Below are 16,595 nucleotides of genomic sequence, written 5' to 3'. Positions count from 1 at the left end.
CTGTTCTTTTCAAAGTAAATAACTTGCTAAAGGTGCCGTGAAGGGGACAGCTTTTTCCACTTTGCAAACCGGTCCCTGACCCCTGTGGTTCTGAGGTCTGAGTTCTGGCTCCTGGAGGTAGCGCCCTCCCCATCCGTGCCTCTCCAACAAGCTGGTTTGGCCACTAGCAAAGGCCTGCAGGCCCAGTTTCACCCGTGACAACTGTGTTCTGATAGGGTCCCGAGTCCCTTCTACCGCAGCAAAGCCCTTACGCTCCCTGCCTTGGGACTCAGGCTGTCCTGGCTGTGTGTGGCAGAGCAGAAAAGAGACAGCACAACTGGAGCAGAGTGGGTGAGAAGGACAAGGAGCCACTGGGAAATCACAGCTGAGGCAGAAGGATCACAAGGCCAGCCTGTGCTATACTGTGTGACTATCTCAAAAACACCAGGAAGAAAAACTGACTTCGGTCGGTCCAAAGCAGGGCACAAGGAGACTACGCGAATGCCCTGCCTCAGCCAGGCGATGGTGGGGCACACCTTTAATCCCAGTACTTGCGAGGCCTAGGCAGAGGCAGGTGGGTCTCTCTGAGTTCAAGGCTAGTCTGTAGACAAAGAGCTAGTTCCAGCACAGCTAGGGGCTACACAAGGAGACCCTGTCTTGAAACATTAAAATAATAATAATAATGAAGCGAATATTCGCTCTGCCCCTGGAGAGAAGTCAGATGTGTCTGTCTGGTGAGCCTGAAAGGGAAGTCAGAGTCACAGAACCCAGGGAAATTGGGTCCAGGAACCAGCTGATAGACACAGGCAGCAAAGGCAGAGTCCCAGGGCAAGGGAGGGGTGGCTTCAGTCCCAGGCCCTCCCATCAGTTCCTGGAAGCGGGACTGGGGTGGAGGCCACAGCTCAGCTGACTTCCCTCCCTTTTCAGGCCTCTTAGGGCTGTTGCTGGGCAGGTTCAGAGTTTAGTCTGGGCTTGAGAGCCAATCACAGGTGGAGAACGCAGCCACAGCCTTCCAGGGTTCCCCCAACATCATGAACACCTCCTCTTTTCTGACAGCCCCTGAGCTTTCAGGCTTCAGCCTGCCACTCTGGGGAGAGGAGGTCCTACCTTCTTCTTCCTCACTGTAAGCCTAAGGATTGTCGTCCGGTCACTGAGAGCAGTATGGGGTCAGAGCTGACATTTCTGGGAAACCTGACTTACAGCAACCTTTCCCCTGGCACCCTAGAAAGAGCCCTGTGGCCAGCCACTGCTTTGCTGACCTCTGGAACGCTTGGAAGGTCTAAGTAAGGAAGTTAAAACCCAAAAGGCAATGGGCGTGGTGAAGCCCCTGGTTTTGGTGCAGAAGGGGGAATTTAGGGAAGGACTTAAGAGGAACTGGACTGTGAGCCTTGAGATGGAGGTGGTGGTGGTAGGAGCAAAAGCCGTGCAGAGGCCAACACAAGGCCAGAGTCCTCCCCTCCGAGCGTCTGCTGGGGGAGGAGCTGGTTCTAGAGTACAGACGAACTGTATGGACTCAGATCAGCTGTGCTGGGGCATAGCTGGGCGAGAGAGTGTACTTTGCATACATGAAGCCCTGGGCAAGCGTTATTTTTTAAAAGCTCCAGTGGGTAGGGATTCCCCTCCCCCTTCTTGACTTCCTGGGGTAAATACCCTCTCAATTTACGCTGCAGCCTTTCTACTAAATTTAGTGACCAGACTCCCACCCTGCTAGGCCACCCTGTGCGCAGCTGCAGAGGTGGCTCTGATGGGGTTTCAGCATTCCCCGCACGTCTACTCACGGAGACTCCACTGTCTGGTCAGGAGGGAAGCAGAGCTGCTGCCCAGTGCCTGAGTGTCTGCCACAGCTACTCTCTTCCATGAAACCAAGTGGACATTAAAGATCCACCGATGTGGATGGAGAACGAGACTCCGGAGCCACATCTGGATTCTCTCCAGCTGGTCCTTTCTTCTTCTTGCCTGCCCCCTTGGTAGCTCTGGCTTGCCTGTGCCCCTGAAGTGCCACCACACCAAACCCAGTGTCTGGCAGACTTCGCCTTCCCTGTCTTACTAGTGAACAGCATCGGGGAGCTTCTCCTGCAGCCAGGGAGCAGCACCCTTCCAACCCACCATCCCTGGGCTGAGTGGGGGTGTCTCAGGACAGAGGTTTGCTTGTTGCAGGAGGTGAAGAGACAAGAAAAGCACCTTTGCACAGGAAGCAGGCTCAGGAAAGTACCTATGGCTAACAAGAGAGACACTTTGGGTAACCTCAGCGTAACTAGCACCAGTCACCAATCTGGGCTTCTCCATGGAAGGGGGGGAAGGGACACTTCAAAGGCCGGACTTTCAGGGCTAGGGATGGAAGGTGGGTAGGAGGAGCTGCAGGGAACATCAGGTCTGTCTGCCTGAGATGGTGCTTTGCCCCAACACTGAAGCTGAGGATTATCAAGAGTTCTAGGCCACCCTAGGCTACAGAATGAGACCCTCTCCTTCATTCCACTCCCACAGAAGTAAAACAGACTAGGATATTCATTTCCTGTGTGAGAACCAAAACCTGTTGGTTTAGCTGGGAAGGGCCCACACAGCGTGCGCACGCGAGCACGCATGCACCCACGCACGTTTATTTTGTGTGTGAAAGGGGCATTCAAATGCCACTGCTAAAGTTAGGGGAAAACCTTCAAGTTTAGTTTTCTGCCACGTGAGTCCGGGGATCTGAACTCACGTCATCACACTTGGCAGCAAGTGCTTTCACCTGCTGAGCTGGGCCATCTTGCTGGCTCCACGTTAGATTCTTCTGAGCTTTACAGTAAGAGAGTAGCACACTGTACGCCCTTGCGCTAAGGGAAAGGTGCAGCAGGGGACCTATCTAGGGAGGTGCTGAGTCCACCTGCCCAATTAGTTTACTTTTGTCTTACATCTCATCTGCCCTGCTCTCCCTGGGGCTGACCACTGGCTGTTCACCTGTTTTTTGTTGTTTATTTACTTAGTTTTTTTTTTTTTTTCTCAAGACAAGGTTTCTTTGTGTAACAATCCTAGCTTTCCCGGAACTAGTTCTAGACCAGGCTGGACTCGAACTCACAGAGTTCCCCCTGCCTCCGCCTCCCGAATGCTGGGATTAAAGGTGTGTGCCACCACCACCCAGCAACATTTCTTTTAAATATGATCTTCATCCGGGACTTTTGGTCAAATCCTTATTCCACAAGTTTTTCTTTCACTCAGTATCGATGCATTCTTCTTTTAATTCTGCATACAGGTAACTGCAGAGGCCGGAAGAGAGCACTGCATCCCCTGAAGCTGGAACTGGTCACTTGTGAGCAGCTCTGGATTGGGGAACTGAGCTATGGTCCTCTGCAAGAGCAGCGAGCTCTTACTGACACCTCCCCAGCTCTCAAACCCCAATTCTTTTCTTTTTGAAGACAGGGTCTCCCTATGTAGACTAGGCTGGCCACCATTCCTGACTTAATTCTCTTATGCAGGTTCACACCACCATACCTGATTCACTGCTATCTTCATCATAGCTCACATCACAGAAAGGAAGAGATTCTATTTCAGACCAGACTTTAACCACCAAAGTGAGATTGCGGGGAGACAAGCAGGCAACGAGGGCTCTCTGCACCCAGGGTCACGCAGCTGCTGATGGATCAGAGTTGGGGTGCACCTTGGTGGTCCGAGGGCCCCAACTAGATCCCCAGCATGCACGCATGCGTGTGTGCACACACACACACACACCCTCGTTTCAACACATCTCAAAACATTTCCCTGTTTCTGTTTCACTGCCTCATGAGGGAGGGAGTTCTGAGAAATGACAGAACTTCACTTCCTACAGCTGCTGTCTGCAGGTTTTTGGTTTTTGTTGTTTTGTTTTTGGTTTTTGTTTTTTTGTTTTTTTTTTTTAAATTTTTCCTTGGACTAAGGTCTTTTTGTAGCCCAGCCTGGCTTCGAACTCAAGGCAACCCTTTTTGTCTGCCTTTTCTATGCTAGACTAGAACTGTTGGCATAATTTATGGTTTTTGTTTTGTTTTTTGAGACAGGATTTCTCTGTTTAACAGTCCTGGCTGTCCTTTGTAGACCAGGCTGGACTTGAACTCACAGAGATCCGCCTGCCTCTGTCTCCTGAGTGCTGGAATTAAAGGTGTGAGCCTCCACTGCCCAGTGTCTTTTTTTTTTTTTTTTTTTTTAATGAAGAGATGACAGAGGGAAGGCAAGAGGACATATCAAGCTTCTACTATTAATCCGGAACGTTCCACACCAGGAGACTCCCCTGTGCAGCCTTCACCTGCGGGCTGTAGTGCACTTCTCAGATCTGGGTTCTCAGGGTCAAAAGGAAACAAACAAGACTATCATCCTCAGGAAACAACGTGTGCAACAAACCTAACAGCTGCTTCTCTGTGGCAGCCCAGCTGTCCCCCCACCCCATGTCCAAGGCAGAGACTGCTCCAGGCACACTGAAGGCACACAGCAAAGGCTGTAGGGCAGATCTAGGTAGAGGAGATTCAGAAAGAACATGCTAGGCATGGTGGTGGCTAAGGCAGAGACCCCCACGAGTTTGAGACCACCTAGTACACACAGCAAACCATATTCTTCAAAAAGGCTGCAAACCTCTCCAATCCAGGATAATACTAACACTGAAGCTTTTTTTGTGACTATTTTCTTGGCTTCTTTCCCAGCACACCTTGTTCCAGGCTAACTGGAATAAACAAACACACATGTGATCACACCAAGTGGGGGTGGGGAAATTCTGAATGGAATGCAGCCCCAGCCAGTCAGGGGACCAGAAGCCCAGATCCCCAACAGGCTGGCAAAGAAGCCAAAACAATGAGCTCATGGGCAAGAAAAATGCAGTCTGTGGGGAAGTCTGGGCAGCCAGAGCCAACTGGTTTTCTGAATCAGGATGGGAAGGGCAGTAATTGAGTCTCCCACGGGAACGAGATTAAGAAGAACAGGAGACACCATGCATTTAGTAACTTCCAAGGGCTGTTCTTACTAAGGTTTGTTCTGCAGAGTGCTCTTGGTCCTGTTAGAAACACACCTGCTCTCCCTGGCTGAGAGTCTGAGGTGAACTCGCTGGTGTTCAGGCTCGAGCACAACCAGCTGTTCCCGAGAACGTTAGATAAGGACTCGGCAGTAACTCCAGCATTGGGAAGACCGAGCCCGTGGCACAAGGATGTCTGAAGTAATACAGCTAGTCTGTATACTGCACTCCCACAGGCCACTGGGCAGACCGCGGGGGTCGTATCCTGAAGGGCAGAAGCTGACGTCCACAATCACCAGACTATATAGCACTCTGCATGACTACCCCGAAAGAAAAAGTAAAACTGCAGACTAGACTCTTTGGGGCTGGTGAGGACTCAGCCTTAAGAGTTCCGGAAAAATCCAGGGTCTGCGTCCCAGAGTTTACAACAGAATCTGTAACGGTTTGCAAATGCCTGGAGGTGCAGCTCCAAGGGACCCAACACACTTCACAAGTGCATAACTTCCTGTATACAGGTAACTAAAAGAAACCAAATCAGGCTGGGCCAGAAACCTTAGTCCCAACACTTGGGAGACAGCTCTCTGGGAGTTCAAGGCTAACATGGTCTACTTACAGCAAGTTCCCAGCCAGCTAAGGCTAAATAGTGAGGCCCCATGTCAAAACTGGAGCAGGATGCAGTGGCACATGCTCCAAATCCTAGCACCTGGGAGGCTGGGGCACGGGATCTCATGTTTGAGCCAGCCTGATCTACATAGCAAGTTCGGGGCCAGCCAGAGCTACATAGTGAGAATCTGTCTCAAAAACTAAAATAAATAAAATAGAATCTTTTGTTTTTCGAGACAGGGTTTCTCTGTAACTTTGGAGCCTGTCCTGGAACTAACTCTTGTAGACCAGGCTGGCCTCGAATTCACAAAGATCCGCCTGCTTCTGGCTCCGGAGTGCTGGGATTAAAGGCGTGCACCCCCTCCCCATAAAAGAGAATCTCAAGAAGAAAACAAACTAAAAACACTCCTAAACAAATGAAAAGGCAAAACAAAACTTCACAGTTTTCAAATCGCTATAAAGTTGGCTGTGGTCACCTTAGGGCCAGTGGACTTAGGGGGCTCTGACACACTCCCCAGCTGTCAGGAACTATTATTATTTTGTAGAACTACAAAGCTAACACACGTGGGAGGTAGAGGTGGGAAGATGAATGCAAGTTCGAGGCCAGTCTGGTCTACACATAGATTCACAAGTCAGTCAGGGCTATAGAAAGACTTCAGTTCTTCCTCATTATTCATGCGTAGCCTGGAGCAGCAGTACAGGCTATAACCTCAGCACCTGAGAGGTGAGACAGGAGGGTCAGAAATTCAAGGGCAGCCTCGATTAATGAGGGAGTCTAAGGCTAGCCCCGGCTCAGATCATCAGTGAAGAATTACTGACCCGGGGTCAGTCCCTTCTCCCATCCCAGGGAAGGGCAACACAGTGACTCTTGGTCTCAAAGCAAAACAAAAATGCCTGGTGTGGTGGCACAAACCTTTAATCCCAGCACTCCACTCAAGGGGCAGAGGCTGGCGATCCACAGAGCAAGTTACAGGACAGCCAGCCCTGTTACACAGAAACCCAGTCTCGGAACCCCCCCACCCCGCCCTCAGAGGAAAAAAAAACAAAACCCCCACTCAATTCTCAAGAGCTGTTTGACTCAGCAGCCTCGGGAGGATGCCCCTCCCCCTTCCAGATGCTTCACATAACTGAGATAAGCAACACTAACACTGTAACTACTGTGAACTGAGACAGAACCAAGTTTTCAACTCTCCAGTGAAGGCACTGGGGTGGGGGTGGGGGCCAGGGCCCCTGAAGGCAGAACTCCGCTGAACAAGTGAAGCTAGGAGCCAGCCCTACAACATTCTTTCTGCAGGAAGTGCCCTGCTTCAGGCATCCGGCTGGAGCCCCGCCACACCAATGACACTCTTTCCACTCTAACTCTGTTACCAAAACTTACTTTAGAGAAAGTTCTTAGGCTGGCCTTCTGGCCAGTTCATGCCAGAACTTTGAGAGGCTAAGACTATCAACCCAAATTGGATCCCAGCCGGGACTAGGGTGCCACTAAGTTTCAGGAAGTGGGGGGGAGGGGCAGGGGGAGAGTGGGGTGCAGAAGACTGAACTCAGGACCTTGCAAAGGTTCAACATCCACCCTAACAAATGAGCAACACCCCAACTTGGAAAGAAAATTCTGGGGCAACAGATGACCTGGTTCTCGGGCCAGCAGGTGCGGCTCAGCAGAAGCTCACTCAGTACTGGAGGCTCTCGTTTAAACTCCAGCACCCCTTACCCGCACAAGAGCTGAAAACGAAAGGGCTGGGTGGCTGTCTGCCGGCTTGCCTCGTACTCAGGAGGCCCTGGGTTCCGAGGCTGGCACCTGAGGGGCAGAGGCAGGAGGCCAGAAGTTGGGCCTGCACAGTAAGAAGCAAAAGAGAACTGAACATTAGTTGTGCCACACACCAGGGTGGCTGAGTTGTGTGCCCCTCTAGTGACTTAGGTTACGCATTGAGCAAGAGTCCTGGTTGGCTTACACCCCTCCTAAGTGGCGGGCAGAATTAAGATATGCGCCACCACACCCACTTTTTAATGTTTTCCCAAACAAGTTCTCAGGCAACCTACACCAGATTCCAAATCCCAAAGGCTGACCTTGAACACTGGTTCTCCGTGGACCTCTCGAGTCTTGGGCGTCCTTGTGTGTGGCGGTGAAGCGGCCCTGCCTGACCTCAGCCTCCCCTGGTGCCCTACAGGAACTGCTCCATTCGAGGTTTGAGGGTAAAGGCACAGTGCACAGAAGCAGCTTCACATCATAGGCACCCATGGGGCTCACCATGGTGACACAGAAGGACAAGGCACGAGTATCCAAAGTTCAATGCAAGCCTAGGTCTTGTATCAAAAATAACTAAAAACAAACAAAACTTCCAAAGCATCACCAAGAACAGTACTAAGCAAAACTTAACCCAGTCAAACTTTGGGGGCCTGTCTCTTTCCAGTGGCTTGTTACGTAGCACGGCTTGCCTTGGACCCGATGCAATCCTGCTGGTGTACCAAGCAAGATTTAGCATGTTAATCTTACCCTTCCTTGGGTGCCACTGTCTCAACATGGAGTCAAACTCGGAACCTTGTGTGTACTAGTCGTTAAAGCACAGTCCCTTTGTGTCTGTGTGAACAGGGCTCAAGGCCAAGAGGCATCACATCTCCTGAAGCTGGTTACTACGGTAACTTGTCAAACTCGGACCCTGGGAACTGAAGGTAGGCCCTCTGCAAGACCAGTTAGGGCTCCCAGTCTCAAAGATACACCCCTCCATACACTATTTCGTAGCCCGTTGGCCTTGATCTCCAGGCAGTACTTATGCCTCAGCAACTAGGCCCAGCACAAAGCAATTTTGTTACTGATAGGCGGTGGCAGTGCAGGCCTTTAATCCTACCACTCAGGAGGCAGGGACAGGCGTTATCTCTGCGTTCTAAGGCAGCCTGGTCTAGAGTGAGTTCCAGGAAAGCCAGGGCTACACAGTGAAACCACGTGTGGGGGAAGGGGGGGGCAAACCAGTAAAAAGTTACTGTCATCTGGTGACGAAGCCCATGGAAGACGGAACAGATGTTTAAACAGACAAAACTGAGTAGAAGATAGGGGATGCTGTTTGCTTGATTTAGTGTTTGTGGCTGAAAACCAGTTATGCAAACCTCAAATTTGCACATTTCCATGGTGATTCGGCTCCCTTTCAAGGCATTTGACAACAAAGGCAGGACAGTTCTTCAAACTGGCTTAGTCTCACCTCCTTGGAAGGAGTGGCACTGACAGCTAACAACTAAAACCTCAGGGGAATAATCTTGTTCATCTCAAAAGCAGGGTGGAGGTGGTGGAGTCACTGCTTTGTGAACCCTTCCATACTAAAAACAAACGAACACAACACCCTATCACCCTGGTGAGATGGCGCAGTGGGTAGGGGCACTTGCCACCAGGCCTGAGTTTGAGCTCAGGAGGGAAAATTGTTTACATGCAACACCGATACTTAGTAACTCACAAGGTAAGACAGCTTTTGATCTGTGCATTAACAAGGACCTCAAAGCACTGCACCACCAAATCCTGGGGCCCAGAGTTGCATAGCTGAGATCCTGTGCTTGAGAGAGGCTCAGTGAAGAGCCTGCCTACTACACACAAGGTCCTGGGTTTACTCCCAGAGCTTGGGGAGCAGGGGAGAAAAGCTCCCTAGGGTGCACTCCTTGCAGGGGCAGGTTGGGATACAGCACCCTAACAAGGCACACACATCTCAGCTAAAGCAGACCAGAGGTGGAGGCAGGAGCATGAGAAGCTCAGGGTCAGCCTTGAACTTAGATATAAAAGCAGTGTGATGCTGAGAGCGGAGTTTAGCGGTGAAGACTGTCCAGCCTGGGCTACTTTCTGGCCGTCTTAAAGGAGATCAAAAAGCATTCTCCTCCAACACAGAAAAGGGCGGGCCTAGTTTAAGTAGTGCAACACACAAAACTCCAGATTGGCATACAGGCTCTCTGCCCCTTTGCTATGAGGCAAATTGACTTTAACTTTTGTTTTTAGTTCACTTACACGCATTGCTCAGCTGACTTCCCTAAAGAGACTTGCATAATGAGGAAGGAAGGCGATAAGAAAAGACCCATATACCACACCTTACTTTGGAGGAGAAAAAAAAAGGTTTATTTTTTTTTTCCTTAAGAGAAGAAACAGAAGTTAGGGAAACACATTTTTTACAACCCACATTAACTTGCAGTTGGTCCTAACCCTTTTGGGAACAGGTGTTAAAAATGCTGTTTCTACCAGATTGAAGGTGTTCACCACCCCAGCTAGAATGTACATGGATGCTTGAAGACAGTATGGTTTTCCCTGAGAAGTGTAAGACAAGTTTGCTGCGAGCTATCTTTCCAGCAGCCCCTCCCCCTTCACTCTGGAGGGCGTCTCAACTATGCAGCTAGGCAGCCCTGCAGCACTTGGACCGTGCCTCTTCTCCCTCCAAATAAACCCCTTTTCTCAACCACTTGGGCTCTCCAAGTCTGCATGGCCCTGGAACCAGAACAGCCCACTAGGAGCAGACCGGTACAAACACAAACTTCCACAACTGGATATGGGAGCGCGCCTTCTAGGCACCTTAACCTGTAGGGTCAAACTACGTAAAGTGCTTTTAATTCCAAGAGATAAACATAAATAAGCAATTTATAACCAAGGATAAATACATAGGTACAAACAGCTCCAACAAGATGATCTCGGGCTGGGCTGGACAGGCAGGGCACTTCTTCCCCATCGCATTCCTAGTCACCTGATTCGTGCCTATTTTTATCTGCAGTCCTGACTGAAGGTCACACTCTGAGACTGAAGCTTTCCAATGACCACAGCTCAAACAACCTCCTCCAGTTTACCAGTCAGCTTTCAGATAACTGAGGCTTAACAAAACCCTCCTTTCTCTAAATTTAAGTGAGCATACTCACTCTGGGACAGTTAAAGCTGTGACTTTTGATACTACCCACATTGCTCCTGTTGGTCAAAGGCCTCAAAGCCTCTAAGGAGACAAAGCTCTGCTGATTGACAGGAGGGAGATGACTTAAGTTCCTAGTTGGGGGGTGAGAATGGGGGCTCCAAAGAGGAAATGTGGACCTCGATTCTATCTGTAGAGGGACCAGAGGGAGCAACACAAGTCAGGATTTAAGAATGGTTAATTCTATATAACAGTGGGACACCTAGAGAAACCAACACAGAAATTCAAAACAAAGCTTGGCAATCATTAGTAGAAAAGAAATACATACTTGTTTTATTGACAACACCAGGCTTAAATTTGTATTAAACAAGTAAGCCTGTGAATAGCACCATGGTTATGACTCTAGCCTGAATTCCCAAACCACTTTACAATTTAGTAAGTCACTGGGGGGGTCAAATGCCTTAGATCTACCTGCAATACAAAATCAGACTGGAAAATTAAGCCTGCATAGTTGTGAATCTGATTTGCCTTACTACAGCCAGTGCATGCACAGCTGGTTCTGTCTCTAGTACTGGTCATGACAAAGTTCTAAAAAGCTGTAAGAAATAGATTTTAACTACAAGTTGCAAATCTTTTCAAAAGGGTATGGAAAAACTAAATCAGAGCCTTCCCTCTTTTATATTCAAAGAAATAGACTTTCTGTAAAAATATATACAATTTTTACAGACAAATACATTTTATATGTTGTTTCTCTTAAAAATTGAGGCTTTTCAGTTTTGTAACTAATTAGTGGAAGCTTAGTCAAGTACTTTTGGCCATTACTAGGCTAATAAACTTAAGAATCATCCAAACCAAGCCAAAGTAGACAGGCCTACACATCCTGAGCACGTGGGCTTTGTCAACAAGCACACCTGGGAGATCGCGGGCGCCTGCCTCCCTTCACATTCTCGTGCACTCCTGTGGCTTCCAGTCAGTTTCTTACTTGCAGCTCACATCCATTTGCACAGGTCACCGTCATTGTTAGTGCTTCTTTGCGACACTACAGAGAGTGGTGGATTCTGCGTATTTATTGAGCTCTATGACTAGCCTGACGACTGGCCACTCTGTTCAGGACAAGGAAATCAAGTCTGTCCTTCTAACCACTTCCATCCAATCTACAAGTCCTCCTCCATGGCCTCCCAAAGTCTGCTGAGTGAAAACTTTGCTTCTTTCAGATAGTAACTCTTCAAGAGGGAGCACTTTCCCCATGTATTTATTCTTGTTGGCCACAATCCTGTAGCCACTTGCTTTATTTCTGGCTATGTTGCTAGAGTGGAACTCCTGGATTGTTAAAAGCCGGGGCAGCTTCAAGTCCAACTTCATAAATACACTGGTTTTCACAGAAGCACGCAGTTTGGTGGCTGGAGTTAAGAGACACCTAGCACTCCCAAGGCTATCTTATCAGATAGGCCAGCCCAGCCCCCACTCCAGCCACACCCGCGAAGGCCAGCAGCACATTTCTGATGCCGCCTTCTAGGTCCTGCACGTGGAAGAACTCCACAAACCCATCCTAGAAAACAAAAGAAAAGCACATTTTTCAAGTATGGGTTTCTGCCGTTGTGACACTAATACAGAGAAAGGATGAATTAAAATATTCCCCGAAACAATGGCGAACCAACTATCAAATATTCCCAGGATGCAAGAGCCGTGTCTGGAGTTTCCGGTGAGTTAGACTAGCTCACAGCTGTACTGCACAAGGTGAACAAGAATTGAGGGCCCCAGCAGACAAACGCTACCACTCTTCAGAGCCCCCGGAAGCATCTCTCCCGTGGGTCAGTGTTTCCTAATGAGGTTGAGCACACTTCACACCAGAGCTCTTTGGGTATTAAAACATCTAAGCTGCAGGCTCTACCCCGTCTCCATTGGATTAAAATGAGGGCCTACAGGGAATGTAAGTTTAGTCATCGCAGGGGTCCCTTCTTCAAGGTTTCAAATCCACTGCTCTGAAGATCACCCAACTGACTTAGAAGAACCTACAGAATACAAGACCTTCTGGTACAGTTCAAGACCTCCATACCACTTTTTCTTTGGACCCTCTCCCCCCTTACAACGTCCAACGTTAAGCAACCAGAGGTACATAGATCTGGAACCGGTAGCTTTGTAAAAACCTTTAGCTGCCTCCACCTTCACTAAGTCCTGCACCCCATTTCCATCCACTCCACGGCCCCTTTAAACCGTAAGGCAAACTTACCCAGCCTCTTTGTTTGACAAGCCAGTCCCGTTTTGATCGGACAAGAACATCTGTGATACTTTCTGCTAATGGTTCGATGCAGTTTTCCTGGTTTATGCTCTTCAAATGTTTGGCCACATAGGCACCGAAAGAAATAAGAGTCACAATCCTGCCCCAGTTTGTTACGCCATCTTTGAAAACATGGACCATCACTCGAGAAAAAGATTTGACATCGTCTTCGTTTTTAATGTCCAGTTTCCGAAGCATGCCTGAGAGGGAGAAAAGCACGCAACCTCAAGGCCTCCTTTGTCTGCTGCAGCCGGCCATGACCCCTGCCCACCCACGGCGAGGGGACTCGGCTCTGCCGGCTCTGGAGGGCTCAGGCGGACCCCACGCCGACATTGACATCCCACCCTTTCCGGCTTTTGAACCCAACTGCCAGATGGGCGGAAACAATGACTCACGGCCAGAACACGCCGGGTGCGGAGCCAGCTCGCCCGGGCTCTTCCCGCACGGCCCGGCCCGCCCCGCCCCGCCCCGGGCGCCGCTTACCCTGGAAGGCCGTCTCGTGGTTGCGCTGCACCCCGTCGCCCACGCGCCGCAGGGTCTCCAGCGCCCTCCGGCCCGAGGCGCCCGCCTCGCCCAGCGGCTTCGCGTCCTTGGCGCCGGCCGCCTGCTCCCGCAGGTAGCGCGAGATGATCTCCAGCGACTGGCGGTACAGCTCGTCCTCCTCCTCCTCCTCGGCCGGCGGCGGCGTGGAGGGCAGCGAGCCGTCGGCGGCCGCCGGGTTCCCGCGCTCCCGCAGGGGCAGCACAGCCGGCCGCTTGCCGAGCGCCTCGGGCTCGCAGCCGTCCAGCTCCTCCTCACCGGGCATGATGGCGGCGGCCGGCGCGGCCAGCTCCCCCCGCGGCACGGCCAGGAGGCCGGGCGCCCGCAGCAGCCGCCTCTCGGGCGACGCGGTGACGTCGGGGTCCTCCGCGCCCACGGGCGGCGGCCGAGCGACCACCCGCGCGCCGGGCAGCAGGGCGGCCTCCCCTCCCCCCTCGCGCCGCGCCTTGGCCTCCTCGGCCATCAGGCGCGCCCCCGCCGGAGAACCGCCGGCCGCGCCGAGGCTGGCGCCGCCGCAGTACAGGTTCAGGCCGATCACCGCGTTTTTCCGCAGGCCAAACATGATCGGACGCCGCAGGAGAGGGGACGAGAGCGGGGAAGGCCGCGACTCCAGACTCGAGGCTGGCGGAAGTCAGGAGTGGGCCAGGCTGGAACCGGCCGCCGCCTTAGGGCCGCTCTGACGCAAGCGGGGGTCTTACCGTAAAAGGGAAAGGGGCGTGGCTTCCGGAGAGCCTCGCCGGACGTGGACCGCGGCTCTTCCGGCCCGGCTGCGCACGCCGGCTACATAACGACCCGACTAGCGGCGCGCGCGTTCCTTCCGCCCTGTGCGCCTCTGCTCCGGGTCCCTGCTTGTGCCAGGGTTTGATGTCCAGGCTGTCCCAGACATTAGCTAGTCCTGCCTTAGCCTTTCTCGTGCTGGTATGACAGGCTTGCCCCATGCGCTTCGTTTTTAAACCATACCACTTTTTAAATTATTATTATTATTATTAGTGGTTGTGTGCCTCCATGTGGGTGCTGGGAGTCGAACCCGAGTCCTGAAAGAGCAGCCAGGGCTCTTAACCGCCCAGGCATCTCTCCAGCCCTTCCCTGAACCACACCTAACTCGAAACCATTGATTCGCTTAGAAATAGAGGGAAAAGGAACGGGGAGGATAGAAGATTTGAGTAAATAGGAGCACGCTATGGGAGACCTGTGTCATTTTTCTACTATGTTTCAAAAATGAGGACGCTTCACGGACCACTATTAAAGAGTTATTTATGTGGAGCCTCTGAAAAGATTCAGACTTGTGTCACTGAACCGCAAACCCGAAGACCTGAATTCGGAAGCAGCGAGCCAGCCTCACAGAGTTCCAATGGCTGCCACAAGAGCCCAGCTCCTCACCGCCACACACAAAGAATAAAGTCTAAAAGCGAATCATTTATGGTGGCTGGGCCTGTAGCTCAGTTGGTAGAGAGCTTGTCTAGCCCTGAGGAGGTAGAGGCAGGACACTCGGAAGATTAGACTTGGCTACCTAATGAGCTTGCTCTAAACAGTCACTTATGACCACTAAGGGTGTAACTCAGTTGGTCCCCAGCATCTCATAAGAAGGTGGAGACCACCGGGCAGTAGCGGCGCACATCTTTAATCCCAACTCAGGAGGCAGAGGCAGGCGGATCTCTGTGAATTCAAGAGCTAGTTCCAGCACAACTAGGACTGTTACACAGAGAAACCCTGTCTTTTTTTTTTTTTTTTTTTAAGACACCTGATCTACATAGCAAGTTCCAAGCCAGCCACAGTTACATAGTGAGACCCAGGCTCTAACAAAACAAAACAAAAATTGCAGGCTAGGAATATGGCTTAATTGCTAGGGCGCTTGCCTAACAGAAAACCCCGGGTTCCAAACCCCGTGCACACCTTTCATTTCAGGACTGGGGAGATGGGCCAGTAAGTAAAGACACTTGGCGCCAGCCTGAGGACCTGGTTCTTTACCTGGAACCCACGTGGTGAAAGGCGAGAGCCGACTCCTGAGACCTCCACTGAGCATGTCAGTGTTAAACCACAGCTTAGTAAGAAGCCAGGGAAACATCCGACTGCTTGAAAGCAGGATCTAGAAGCCCGGTTTTGTAGGATGTGGCAGGGAGTGTGGAGAGAAGCACTTTGTAATCGTAGTGACTAAGGACCGCTTCTGTAAGAAACGTCTCCTCCTGCACAACCAGCACAGTGTGAAGTGCGGGGTGAGGGGGCTTCGTCAACTGGAGTGCTGGGGTTAGAAAAACCCTGCGGGCTAGGTGGCCAGAGGAAGGCTTTAGGGAAGAGAGTTTTGCCCAGGTTGGAGGCTATCTTCCTGCTTCAGTCGGCTACATTCTGGGAGTATGAGCTGCCACACTCTGTCTGAATTTAAAATTTCATATATTCACATATTTGGTCCCAGCACTTGGGGGGCAGAGACAGGCAGCTCAGTGTGAGTGTGAGGCCAGCCTGGCTCGAGTTCCAGGACAGGCTCCAAAGCTACAGAGAAACCCGGTCTCTAAATATATGTGTGTGTGTGTGTTTGTGCACATGTGTGCAGGTGCATTTGGAAGTCAGAGGCATTACAGGGATTGTGAGCCACCAGACTTAGGTGCTGGGGCTTAACCCCTGAGCCATCTCAAGAGGCCCCTTTTAAAGTTTTTTTGAGGGGGCTGGAGAGATGGCTCAGTGGTTAAGAGCACTGACTGCTCTTCCACAGTGACCTGGGTTCAATTCCCAGCACCCACATGGCAGCTCACAACTGTCTGAAGATCCAGATGCAGGGGATCTGACAGCTTCACACCAATGCACATAAAATAAAGTTAAATAAACCATAAAAATATTTTAAAAATAACGTTTTTTTTTTTGAGATAGGGTAACACGTAACCTAGTCTGGCCTCAAACTTGCTGTGTAGCTGAAGATAGCCTTGAACTAATTAATTCTGCTTCTGCCTCCAAGGCGTGTGCGCCACAGCCCTAGTATCGATTTGGACTGTCGTAGGCAGTCGGGAAACCTGATACTACCATAGTCAGTGTGTACGCTAATTCAGTTTCGTGGCTATAATGGGTTAGGATGAATCGACAGAAGGGATGAAGGAGGACTTGTTCTGGGATACAGCAGGCAGATGACACTGCTCTAGATGACTGTGCACACCGTGAGCCAGCACGCTCAGACAGGGACAGGCCTACGGAGAAAGAGGTCTGTCTCTCAGAAACAAACAAAAACAAACGCTGTGCCAGGAGTGGCGACTCACGCCTGTCATCCCTGCACTTGACAGGCAGAGGCAGGAAGATGGGGGTCAAAGGTCATCTTGTTATGTAATGACTCCAAGGCTTGGCTACCTGAAAGCCTATCTCAAACATGTTCAAAACAAAACAAAATCCAATCCCAGCATTCTGG

General features: G+C 50.9%; 1 protein-coding gene across 2 annotated transcripts; it reads right to left on the bottom strand.

Annotated features, from left to right (window-relative positions):
- Positions 1-9,594: 9,594 nt before the first annotated feature.
- On the bottom strand, positions 9,595-13,896 carry LOC121450726 (induced myeloid leukemia cell differentiation protein Mcl-1 homolog). 2 transcript variants are annotated; one of them, XM_041655980.1, is made up of 3 exons: positions 13,151-13,875; positions 12,620-12,867; positions 9,595-11,938 (listed from the first exon to the last, which is right to left on the bottom strand). In XM_041655980.1, the coding sequence occupies exons 1-3, from the start codon at positions 13,767-13,769 to the stop codon at positions 11,822-11,824; spliced, it is 984 nt and encodes a 327-aa protein (XP_041511914.1). In that variant the 5' UTR covers positions 13,770-13,875; the 3' UTR covers positions 9,595-11,821. The 2 variants fall into 2 exon arrangements, with proteins under 2 accessions (XP_041511914.1, XP_041511915.1); XM_041655981.1 differs by lacking the exon at positions 12,620-12,867 and having other exon boundaries at positions 13,151-13,896.
- Between the last annotated feature and the right edge of the window lie 2,699 nt (positions 13,897-16,595).

The sequence above is a fragment of the Microtus oregoni genome, unplaced genomic scaffold, assembly GCF_018167655.1.
Source record: "Microtus oregoni isolate MIOR12 unplaced genomic scaffold, Mior012 000007F_ref0000211, whole genome shotgun sequence".
NCBI classification, from domain to species: domain Eukaryota; kingdom Metazoa; phylum Chordata; class Mammalia; order Rodentia; family Cricetidae; genus Microtus; species Microtus oregoni.
This window is presented reverse-complemented; position numbering and strand designations above follow the sequence as displayed.